Raw genomic sequence first — 12,475 nt, 5'->3', positions numbered from 1 at the left:
TCTAGAAAAGGTGAAAGACTAAAGAGACATAAAGACCAGACTGCTTGAACTACGGATCCTAGTTTGGCTGGGGCGGGGGAGATAAAACTACAGAGTACTCGCTTAGTAGGTATAAAGCCCTGGATTCCTTTACCAGGATTCTAGGGCAGGGGCAAGCAGCTATCAAAGGCCTTTTAGGGTAATGGGAAATGTGAAGACAGATTAATGTATCATGAAAGCATCAGTGTTAACTTCTTTAAAAGTGACAATGATACCATTATTTCTGTTAACAGAATGGATTTAATCTTAGAAGATATGTGGTCAAATATCCAGGTGTTAAGTATTTTGATGTCTGCTGTTTACTTCCAAAAAATAGCATCACAAACATAAATTCAAATGGCAAAATATTAACTATAGAACTCAGGTGGTGCATACACACATAGATGTTCATGATACCATTCCTTTTTAAAAAATGCTGGTTAGAACAGAATGAACGTTTATAGAACAATGTGGTATGGTGCGGAGAAAATGGGCTTGAGACTCAGGAAGACGTGGATCTGACTCTTGATGCTGCCGCTTCTGGAGCCCTACCCTCTAATACCTTGCTAACGTCAGTTTTTCAGCATCTGGGGATGACAGGATGCCACAAATTTTAGTTCCCTCCTTTCTGCCCAAGGTCACCAAGTAAACACTCCATCATACACATGGCAAGTGGAGCAGCCTCCCCAAGCCTTGCATTACTAGCCCTCCCTGTAGTTTCTTTTTCATCAGCCCCCTTAGGGAAGAATGTTCCTCAGATTCCCTGCTCCCCTGTTTCTTCAGTCACACTTTTCTCTATCAAAGCCACTTGGAGGACCTGGAGGGACAGGAGGCAGCACTGGAGAAATCAGTAGGGAAAAACAAACTTGTGCCTTTCTATCAAAGCCTCCTGAAAACTCTCTAATATTTAAATTCTTGACAAAATCTGTAGTGAAGCTAGGAATGGTGGAGCATGCCTGTAATTCCAGCACTTGGGAGGCTGAGGCAGGAGGATTACTGCAGGTTCAAGGCCAGTTTGGGCTATAAAATGGGTTCAAGGTCTGAACTACATAGTAAAGTAAAGCCCTGTCTCAAAAAAGACAAACAAACAAACAAACAAACAAAAAATAAATAAAAGAAAGAAAAGAAAAACCCAACTAAAACTAGACACACACGATTTATTCACCCTGCCTAAGGTAACATGAATTTAACTAAGAACTGAGCAAATGTTTTCATTCAGCTGACCAGCAGCTTTGCATATATTTATGCAGTTTTTATTGAATCAGGGCTAAAAACTACTGTTCAAGTCCCCCGATGTGACTTATACCAGGATTATATATCTAGTCAGTATTAGTGAGAGCTAAAATAAACCATTCTTTCCATCTTGCTGCCTGACTTCCTGCTAATGAAACTGGGTAACTGAATCAAACTGTCCCAGTGGTGGAGAACGACAGCCTGAGTCACTATGCCATATTTCATAAAACATTAAAGATACCCATGTCCAAGATAGCTCACCTCGGTTAGGTTCCTGGTAAACCTGCACTTTACCCATCTCTACCCCCAGCCGCCTAGAGAAGAGAAAGAGGGGGAAAGCTGAGAAGATAACAGAACAGACCCAATATCTCTATTTAAGGATGATTCATAAACTATAAAAGTAAGTTATTCTCACTGCAGAATTTAAGTCAATATTAAACTGTTGTGCCAGGCCCTGTCTACCCTCCACCATGTCTACTAAAGGTCTATGTAGTCCTGCTCTGCCTGCCCTGCCAGTCATCTTCCTGGTCCTCATGCCCTCCAGCCCACATTCCTGACATACACCAATGCCTCCTCCTGCATACTGCAGGGCCCTGGGACCCGTGATCCCGCCTCCTGCTTTGTCCCCAGACCCGCACTTGGTGGCTTATCTAAGGTTTCTCAATTTATATACCATCTTCTTTTCCTTCCTCAGTCTTCTCCCCGTCTCGCTCCTTTCTTTCTGAGACGGGAACTCACTATGCAGTTCAGGTTGGCAGAGCTCATTATGGAGCCCAGGCTGTCCTCAGCCTCCCAGCAGCTGTCCTTCAACTCACTGCAATCCTCCTGTCTCCTCCTCCCTAGTGCTGGACAGTGCTGGGATTACTGGCATGTGCCACCATAGCTAGCTCATCTCTTTACTTTAAAAGGCAGCTGGGGAGCCCAGGCTAAGGCAGAACAACCTGCCATGTCCATCTTTACTGTCACACTGCTCTTTTCATGGCATTATCACTACATAAAATCATCTTGATGATTATGTTTGATTTGAATACTGTACCTGGCTCTTACACTGAAATGTAAATTGCCTAAGGAAGAATCTTGACTGGTCTGTTCATCATTAGCCCCTAATGACTAGATCAAAGTATCAGATATAACAGGGGTTCAAATTTGTTTAATAAATGTATCTAAAATTATACTAAACTATAGGCTATAAACTATTCTCACACTCTATACACTTACATCACTGTTTGGTATACTTAAATAGTGCTCAAACACAATGCCTAACACTTGGGAGGCACTCCATAAACATCTGCTGCAGGAGTTGTGAGAGTTTATGAAAAGTGAGCCCTTAATAATATAGATAACAGATTAACTACAAAATACCTGCGTTTAAACTTGATAGTCACTGCTAGCCCAAGTAACAAATTTAAAACACCACATAATTACAGATTTCAATGATGAAATTATAACTCACTCAGCGATTTTCTTGGAAAGTTCCATACATGATGAATTGGAATTGGCTGAAAACAACACCAGACCTCCTTTGGTTATGTTCATCTTGGTTTCCAATTCAGGTGGTGCCACACAAAACATCAAAACCTTCTAGGTTTTCCAATTCTGAGCCTAGGAGGATATAATACGTATTAAGAATTGCTACATGATATAAAATATACCTGAATGGATTCTTTTTAATAGCAAGTAACATTTGCTAAAGCAAAGTAGTTTTCATCATAATGGTGTCTTTTATATTCAAGGAAGAAAGATCACACAGACAAATAGAAAATGCAGTTGTATTTCAGGATTCCAAATTGACGAATACGTTAGCAAATGATGTAATTAGTTTTCATAACCACTGTGAATAAATGATAAACTTACAAGAAAGGTGGAGCTGAAGAGCTCAGTGTTTTACTGTTTGCTGCTTAAAGTCAATAATGGGCAACCTCCTTTATTTTCTGACAACAAAAGTCCTCCTGGATCAACACACAGAAAAATGGCAGAGCCATTAGCAAGGATATGAACTGACTGTCCCTTAAACAAAATAACCCACCTATACTTGGCTTTTCCTGTAAGACTTGTTTCCCAAAAAGCTCCCCATGGCCTTTCAACTGTCTCTCAGACACCCTTTCTGTCACTATGTATAACTGCCCTTGTCATCTTCCTTTCCTGCAACTGGAACACAAGATAATAACCTCAGAAGAAAGTTAAGTGACTACACTAATAACAGGCCACAGGACACAAATATAAAGAACCCTGGTCTAAAGGTCACAATCACTCAGGGCCAAGTCTTAAAGATTAGGCAATGAGGGTACCAGACTGGACAGTACGCCCACAGTCCAGCCGCCGGGGGGTGGGGGGGCAGGGCCTCCCTGCCACAAGCTCAGTCTTTTTTTGATTGCATGTTTACTTGGAGCAGGTCTGCAAAAAACAGAAATTAAAATTGGGCTGAAGATGAGCTGTTTTTGTTATTCTTAAATTTCAGTTACTCAAGCAAAACACAAACACAGCCTCCTTGTAAAACATGATGGTGAAAGCACCAATTCCAGGGTCCTTCACAGCAGTGAGGGTTTCTATCTGTTTGACTTGGACACCTCAGGCCTTTTCTACCTTTTGTGTATGTATTTACATAGGTGACCTCTATTAAAAAATGAACAAAAATTACATACAATGTTGTTAGCATATAGTACAAATATTTAATTCACTTCTTCACTGAACAATCATATTACAGCAACCTGGGTTAGAAGACACAGGCCTCATCTAACTGTTGCCTAGTCTTCCGTGGTATGGATATGCCATGTTTGAACAAGTTACTGCCCTAAACAGGCCTCCTATGCACATGCACACATGCAGTGGAACTACCTGGTTGCAGGAAGCTGGTACATTGTCCCACAACCTGGCTAGGAAAGTGCAAGTCTGTGCAAAGGGCTAGCCTTGTACAGGGCTTTCTTTCTCTCTTTTTTTTTAATTGGTAAGAGAAACTGAACTCATGACCACATGCTCACAAGGCAGGCAGTTTATGCTGCTGAGCTAAATCCCCAGCCCCTAAAGTGCATTCTTACTCTAATACTTCAGGATTTCCAAAACAGAAAAACTTATTAACTATCATGCAGTTTACCCTGAGTCTAAACATTACAAACAGAAATGTATGCACAATGACCAAAGCCCTAAAGAGACCAAAGGGGACCAATGGTGTCTACCATGCAAAGTGGCTTTGGAGCAGGGATCAGCAAACAGTCCAATCAGGTTCCTCCAAATCTTGTTTTTGTAAAAACTTGTCAAGTTTGTTTACAACTTGTCTTTGGATAAAATGATAGGCTTTCCCACAAAGCCTAAAATATTATCTGTATTTTTTCCAAAGAAGCTTGCTGGTCCCTGAGAGCACATCAACTACAAAGGCCGGTGAGAATGAGGGCACAGTGAATGGTGTAAATGAAAGAAATGACATTTAATCAAGATTTGGAGTGGGAAGGGATCTCACATTTTCTCTGTTATCACCTCTCAGTCAACAGCCCTGTGTTTAGGAACAGAGCATACAGGTCTAGTACTGAAAACAAACAAAACTAATTCTCCAGAATTTGGAGTTCCAAGTCATGTTTGTAGCTTGGTCTCTACTTCCTCCTAACTGACTTAGGCCTTAAACAAATTACTTTAACTCTCTTAGCTTCAGTTCCCTCAACCATGCAAACTGAAAAACCAACCCAACCAGGTCACTACTAAGATTCCTGCCTATCAGATAGCAGAGTGTCCTCCATACAGAACAGGTTCCATGAGATTTTGGTCTCTTGGTCATCCACCAACTACTGTACAGTAATATGCATGGGCAACCACCTTTTTATACAGTTTAGCCTTCAGAAGCTGCTAAAAGTACAAGTGTTCTTGAGAGGACTTGGAACACAATGAAAACATTTTAGGTATAAGATAGCTTAAGAGGTAATTTGACCCATCTATCAATCTGATGCCAGAAGCCTACGTGTAGGACTTTGGACAAGGAATCATTTCAGAGTCTGAACAGCCCCTGCATGAACAGTCCTTAAGACTTCTCTTTGTGATCTTTAGCCACACTGGGTGTCTCTTCCTTGAAGATTTACAAAATAGCCTCTGATCCTCGACCTATCTCAAAGATAGCACTTTGCCATGTTCTCTTCTGCAGGATATTTACTAAAGATATTCCTTATCACTCATGGTTCAAAAATCCTGCTTTATCTTGACTGCAAGTCTCAGAAGTTCCAATCCCCAGATACCAGATTCAGTAAGTGAATCCTAATGTAAGGGTTCAGGGTGTAGCTCAAGAGTAGATCTATTTGCGTACCACGCAAGAGGCCTTGGGTTCCATTCTCTGTACCACCAGCACAAAACTCAACACTCCGGTACCCTCACCCAATAGCCCTAATATAAGACCATCCTCAAAAATGGCATGGTGAGGGAGAAGCAGCCATCTAGAAATGACTGTCGGTATGGCTGTGCTGTGTCTATTTCATTGCACAAGCTGGTCAAGTATAAGACTGTTTTTAGCTTTTGCTTTCCTTTCTCTTGTTGGAAATTTGAGTTGTTCTCTTCAGTAAGTTTCAAGAAAAGTTTTCAAGGTTAGCTTTTAGAATCATGATCACCAGGGTGAAGCTTTAGGTGGCTCATTAAGAGATGATGTGAAAGAGACTACGATTCCACTTTTTCCCTACTACTTTTACATTAAGCCTAAATTTTCTCTAAGATGCGTGAGATTTATATGTGTGGAAGTAACATTCTTTCCACAGAATCTCAGTCCTTTTTTAAAAGCAACTCATACTCTTTGAATGAGATCTGAGAATCTGTTACTCATGAATGAGATCACATTGAAAGTGATCACCTGGTTAAAAATCATTCTCTGGGGCTTTTACAGCATTCACCTAATGTGGGTGAATGGGTTAGAGACCTAGCACCTTGCACATACACACAAACTGAATCACCCCTCTGTGTTTTCTTTTTTGGGTTATCCTGATGTGACTTATATTGCAGCTGACGAAATATATGGTTTCTAAGAACAAATCTATTGTATATGCATGCCATCTAAAGATGGCAGGAGGAGGTGAAGACTTGGGCTTGCCGTTCAGTCATTAGCTGCTAGGCCTAGGGCATGCCCATTGGTTTTACTGGGCCTCAGACCAAGATAGAAGTGTGGTAAAAATCTTCCCTCACCATAATTTAAGGTCCAAGGAGCAGAGAACTTTTCAAAAAAAAACTATTACATTTTCTGCTGGATACTGACTGACGAGAGCAGCAGTTGGTACACAGTTGAAGCTCCCCAAATGTATGTTGAATAAATCTCATCTCATGGAGTTGCAATGATGAACAAATGGAACTGAATTTTTTTGCTAATGAAAAGGCAGGTACTAACAGAGTTACTGGAATTAAAACCATTTTACACATGGGCACATGAGATGAAGAAACTTAAGGCTGCTCTAAGCATCAGCGAACAGAGATTGGTCTGGGTGCAATGGGTACAGTTAATTGTATCCAACAGTAGGTTGCGTGGCCTGTCTCTCAGCCTTCACAACACCTTGCTGAACTCCAAGTTTGTCCAGATAATTGCACAAATACCTAGATTTTGAAGATATCTATTGTAAACATGCCTTGTTTAGGAACCCATTCATATCAAGTACCAGGGAAAGAACACAGAACTTTGATTTAGTATTTCCAATTTCTGGAATTTATCCCAAGAAAAAAAGATATATGCTCATCGCAATTTTTCTAAGAGGAATTAGACTTGTGTACACGGTCAGTAACAGGATAACTAAGTACAAGTCTACCTATGCATATAATATAAATATTCAACACTATGCAGATATATAAATGATGTGAGCAGAACTGGGTAGTAATGGTTAGGGACAGCAGAATACGGACAAGACGGGTATTCTGCAGCAGGGTTCAACAATGTGGGTGAATTATTTTTATTTGTGGATTTAAATTTTTAAACACTACTGATCACACTTCCTCATGCCTCAAAGCCCCAGGCCGCATTCAGTCTCCTCACAAAACCTAAACCCCCAAGGGGCGCCAATATTCTAAGAAGCAAGAAACCCCCTAATCAATGGAACGGACTGGAGCCAGAGCATGTCCAGGTAGAATAATAACTGCTGTCTTACTGTAACATCTTGGTCCTCTCTCAGTCTCTGCAGGGAGGAGCTCCAAGTGGAATAAAATCGTCGTTTTGGGGGTAAACGTCCGCGGCTCAGCACGGCCAGGCTCACTGGCAGCAGAGGCCATGTGAGACCCAGAGCCGCCTCCCGCGGTCCCACACCTGGGCTGGGCTCCCAGCAGCACCTGACGGGCGGGGACCCCGGGGCTGCCCGCCAGGCCTGGCCGTGCCGACCCCGACGGAGAGTAGGGAGGAAGGGAGAGGGGGGCCGTGCAGGCGGAGACCGGGTCGCCCCCAGCGCCGCACCCGCCGCCGCCCGGGGCCCGCGACCCGCCGGCAGGACTCCCCGTCCGGGGCACCTGCGTCCGCTAACGTCGGGGCCACAGGGCCGCGCCGATGCTTGCCACCAGCTCTAGCCCGCCCGCCTACCTGGCCCAGACCCAGCCCCGGCCCCGCAGCAGCCTCGGCCGCCGAAGGAAGAGCGCTCAGGTCTCCAGACGGCGTCTCTAGCGGCAAAATGGCGACTCCAGGCACAAGACCGGCATCCGCTGCGACGGCGAGGCCGGGGGCGGGGCGGGACTGAACTGGGATGTAGTGGCGCGTGGCTCTGGGCCGTCTGTGGGCGCGGCCCGCCGGGGGAGGGACGGAGAAGGCGGAACCTTCGCTTGCGGCCAGGGGGTGGGGCGAATCGGCGTGAGGGGCGGGGCAAGAGGGCGTGGCCAGAAGCTGGGACCAGGTAGTCCCAAGCTCTTCGGTGGGGCGGGAATGAGGCAGTGGGCATGGCAGTGGGGGTTAGGGACCCTCTGAAGCGGGGTGTGGCCTCAGATGGAGGTATCTGTTGAGACTTCTCGGACACTCTGAGCCCCAAGCCAGCTACGAGAGAAAGCAGAGGAGTGGACTGAGTCTGAGGTTTGGAATTTATAGATGTGGACTCAAATCTTCCCGGGCCTGAAACCTAGGACACACTGCTTCTCTTGGAGCCTCAATTTCCGCTATTGTCATTCTCCTATTATTTTGTTTTGAAATACTGTGGAGTTTTTTTCCATTTAAAAAACAAACCGTGCTGAATGGCAGTACTCATCTCTTGGCACTGCTGTGAAGATCCAATGAAAAACCTGCAGAGCTCTTCTCATGGATCCTAGCATATAGCAAGTGCTCAGATACCATTGTTATTTGCGTTGTTGCCCTTCTTTTATTACAGAGAAATGAGTGCTTTTGGTATCCATCGTCTGATGTCTTCATATCTTAAAAGTATGTTTACATGTTAATATAACATACTAACAAGCATATGTAGCACTTATGGGTGTCAGGCCAGGACCTTTTTGAGGCTCTTTACATGTTAATTCTTACAAGAGTGTGAGTTAGGAATTATCTTCATTTTCATAGCTGTGTGAGCCTGGACACCCACATTTAATACCTTTTCCAATGAAAAAGCAGTGGACAGAATTTTAACCCAGTGGGCCTGGCACCAACATCTCCGTTAACTAACCCATACTTAGCATAGCACTGCTAAAGTTCTGCTTTGGATTTTTTCACATGAGTGAGGCATGAAATTGTTCATGGGAGGTTGCATAGGTAGCTAGAGGCAGTTTATGTCAGGGTTCACTAGAGAATCAGATTTAATTTGTGTGTGTGTGTGACACATAAAGGATTTACAAAAGAGGCTTAGGAAGGCCATCTGCACAGTCAGGTGGAGAAGAACGCAAAAGGGCCAGGTGCTCATTGGAGATGCAAAAGACCCAGTCACAAGTCTAAGGCCTGGAGCTCACTGCAGAGTCCCTGGAGAGTCCCTGGCAGGACGCAGAAGAATCTGTGCTAGGAGTCTGGAAATGGACACCTTAAGGTGATGGCAAGGACTCGAACTCTTCTGAAGAGGCAGAGCCAGACTTTCTCCTTTCCCTTTTTACTGCATCCAGGATGTAGGCCTATTGGTTCTCCACCACACAGAGGGAAGGTCTTCCATCTTCAGTGACTCAGTACTCTACACATAAACACAAAACTGTGCCAAACCAATCAACTAGGTGTTGTTTGCTGGTTTTTGGATTTTTGAGACAGGATTTTGCTATGGATTTCAGGCTGGCCTTCAACTCACTGGGTTGTCCAAGCTAGTCTCAAACTCAGAGATTTTCCTGCCTCGGCCTCCCAAGTTCTGAGTTTACAAGTATGCACTACCACACCCGTCCTCCATCATTTGAATACACTTATGCCATCTTTCTTGCCATTTTCTTTTGAAATAATTCTGGAAGTCCTTTTGTAAGTATCTTTAGTAGTGCTATTGTGGCTGCCTCAATGTCTTGAGTCAATTCAGACTATTTACTTTTGATGGTCACTTTGATTTTGGGGAAGAATCAGAAATCACAAGGGTCTAGATCTGGTGAATCAGGTGGATAAGGACACACCATAATGTATTTATGAGCCTTCCTTTCCATTGGATGACACTCAGTAGCAGCATTCACTGTATTTTTTTATCTGAATTTGTAAAGACACTCGCAAAAGAGGACTTCCAAAACTGCTTCAGAAATTGAAAGAACAAATGGAGACATGTGTTTGAAGCAAAGAGGTATATTTTATTTAATTTATTTTTTAAGGAGGTGTTTTTTAAAGGAGGATTAATGGCCTTGTATCTTTTATTGTAGTACATTTTAAAAATTTAAATATTAGCTGTATATTTTGATCATCCCTTGTACTTCTTCTTTGAGGTTGTTAATTAAACATTTACATATTCAGTGTCCTAGCAACATGATTGTGACCAGAAGTGTTTGGAATTTATGAATTTTTTATTTGTTGGATAATTTGCATATACGTAGTAAGTTACTTTAAGGATGGGGTCCAAGTCTAAACATGAAATTTGTTTATAATTCATATGTACTTCATACCCATAGCCTGAAGATTTTTATACAATATTTTTAATAAGTTTATGTTTGCCTTGTGTACGGTGTTTCTTTGGTGTGGGAAACTGAATATGTAGATAAGGACCAAAATAAAAGAGATATTGTGAACATTTTCTAATGGAATGGGGAATTAGTGATAGAGGAGGGAGAAAGGAAGGAGAGGAAAGAAAAAAATGATAAGAAGGAAACAAACCTTTCATAAATAAGGAGGAGAAGAAGTTGAAGGAAAGCTAGGGGAAAGGAGAAAAAAAGATTCAAGTTATATCATGTTTGGCACAAATTTCCCATGATTAACATGATCATTATTTACACCTAAAATGTACCAATAATCTTAATTAAAAAACATTTTGTGTTTGAAACAAAATTGTCAAATTTTTCACTTTTGGCACTCCATCAGTACTCGGAAATTTTGGACTTTGAAGCATTTCATACTTCAGATTTTGGGTTAGGAATGCACAGCCTATATTTGGATAGTATTGCCCCTACCTCAATAGACCGTAAGCTTCATGGTGAGAGTATGAGAGCAGGCTCTTTGCGTCTACTGGTGTCATGGTTTATGTCAGTGCTCCCCCCAAGCCTCATACAATTATGGATGTGGCCAAATCTACTATTTCTGATTGGTTCATTGTGTAGCACTATGATTGGTGGTATGTGTGCTATACCTGCCCAGAGGTGGAGCCAGCATACAGTGTACCTGAGGGAAGAAGGCGTGTCTTTCTCTTTTGCTGTTCATGCTTGCTGTTTATATGCTCCATAAACTGCTTCCCCTCAGCCACGTCATTTTGCCTTGGAGCCAACTGAGTATGGACTGAAATCTCTGACCTATGAGAAATAAACTTTTCCTTCTTTCATGTTGGGTGTCAGGTATTTTGTTTCAACAACCAGTGAAAAATAACTCAGACAACTGGTAATCACTGTTTCTCAGTACCCAACCCAATGCCTGACACAAAAATGGTGCGCTTTGGTCGACAGAAAGAAAACAAGAAGTAGCATACAATTATAGATTTGTGTCACACAGAATTTCACTCCTTCCAAGGCTCTGCAGTGAAATGAGGTCTCATCAGTTTTCCTCTCTATAGGCACTAAGCGTATCATTTCTTTTGCTTTATTATAGCAAATAATGCTCCTATATCTAGTTTTCATTCTCCCTGTGGTTTTAAAATCTCTTATAAGCTGTTAAATGATCTCTTTTTACCCCAGAGTGCTGGGCCTGGAACTCAGGATTTCTGCATGCTAGGCAAGTGCTCTACCCTCAAGATACATTCCAGCCCTCCCTTTCTTATTCGTGGAGTTTAGGCCATGGGAATGTACTATGGTGAATGTCCAGCCTACATGACTCACCAGGGAACTGCAGTTTTAGCCACAAGCTAACTGAAGTTATATGACAGGCTACTATAAGCAAGAACTACCCAACTGAGCCTAGTCAAACCAGAAAATTAAGTGATAATTATAAAATTTTGCAATAAGGCACTGAGTTTCAGAATGCTTTGCTATATAAGAGCAAGAAAGGAGCAAGAGAGGCACCATTCACAATAACCAAGGCAAGCAATCAGTCTAGGTATCTGTCAGCAATAGAATGAGCAAAGCAAACATGGCATGCACATGTGCACACATGCACACACCCACATCCTACTCAGCCATAAAGGAGAATGAAATTCGGTCATATGCAAAAAAATGTAGGGAAGTGGAGGATATCATGTTAAACAAAATAATTCAGACACAGACACATATTTCATGTTTTCTTTCAAATGTGGGAACTAAAAAAAAGTAGAACAGGGACTACACAGACCTGGGAGGAGGGCTAGGAGAGAGGGAGAAGGTAGGAGAGGGGTGATCAATGCACAGTATATGCATATATGAAAATAGCATAATGAATTTCTTTACTATACAACTAGTATGTGTCAATAATTATAATTTTAAAGGAGAAAGAGATGGAATAAAATTTAAAGCATGTGGGCAGTTACGTGCTAATGCAGACTTTGCTGAATCCCTTGCTAATCCCTTGCCCCTTTGGGGGTTTGCATATATTAGGAGAGCCCAGATTGCTGGGAAAACATCACTGGCTATACTCAAGGCTCAGACTCTTACATGTGGAATATGAATCAAGAGGCCCAAGGCTAAGAATCTTGCTATCATCTGATAGAAGTTTTTTTTTGTTCCCAAGCAATTTACAGTAGCAGAATGATCCCCTGCCTTCAGATGACGGGGAGATGGCTGTCAGACACCAGGAACAGGGTCTGCATGT

General features: G+C 42.5%; 1 protein-coding gene across 4 annotated transcripts in view; it reads right to left on the bottom strand.

The window, feature by feature from the left end:
• Positions 1-7,969, bottom strand: part of Prpsap2 (phosphoribosyl pyrophosphate synthetase associated protein 2) — a 37,056-nt gene extending 29,087 nt beyond the window's left edge. The window contains exons 1-4 of one of the 4 annotated variants that reach the window (XM_003465220.5): positions 7,769-7,969; positions 3,106-3,200; positions 2,705-2,853; positions 1,513-1,565 (exon numbers count right to left, since the gene is read on the bottom strand). In XM_003465220.5, the coding sequence (XP_003465268.1) occupies positions 1,513-1,565; positions 2,705-2,823 (172 nt within the window). In that variant the 5' untranslated portion in view covers positions 2,824-2,853; positions 3,106-3,200; positions 7,769-7,969. Of the gene's footprint in view, positions 1-1,512; positions 1,566-2,704; positions 2,854-3,105; positions 3,201-7,346; positions 7,702-7,768 lie in introns of those variants that run through there. The other 3 variants (XM_063242537.1, XM_005001645.4, XM_013147614.3) reach the window with 3 other exon arrangements.
• Between the last annotated feature and the right edge of the window lie 4,506 nt (positions 7,970-12,475).

The sequence above is a fragment of the Cavia porcellus genome, unplaced genomic scaffold (assembly GCF_034190915.1).
Source record: "Cavia porcellus strain 051 isolate PalLab524CR breed Dunkin Hartley unplaced genomic scaffold, mCavPor4.1 scaffold_32, whole genome shotgun sequence".
In the NCBI taxonomy this organism is placed as follows: Eukaryota; Metazoa; Chordata; class Mammalia; order Rodentia; family Caviidae; genus Cavia; species Cavia porcellus.
The sequence above is the reverse complement of the archived record's forward strand: the minus strand, read 5'-3'. Positions and strand labels throughout refer to the sequence as shown.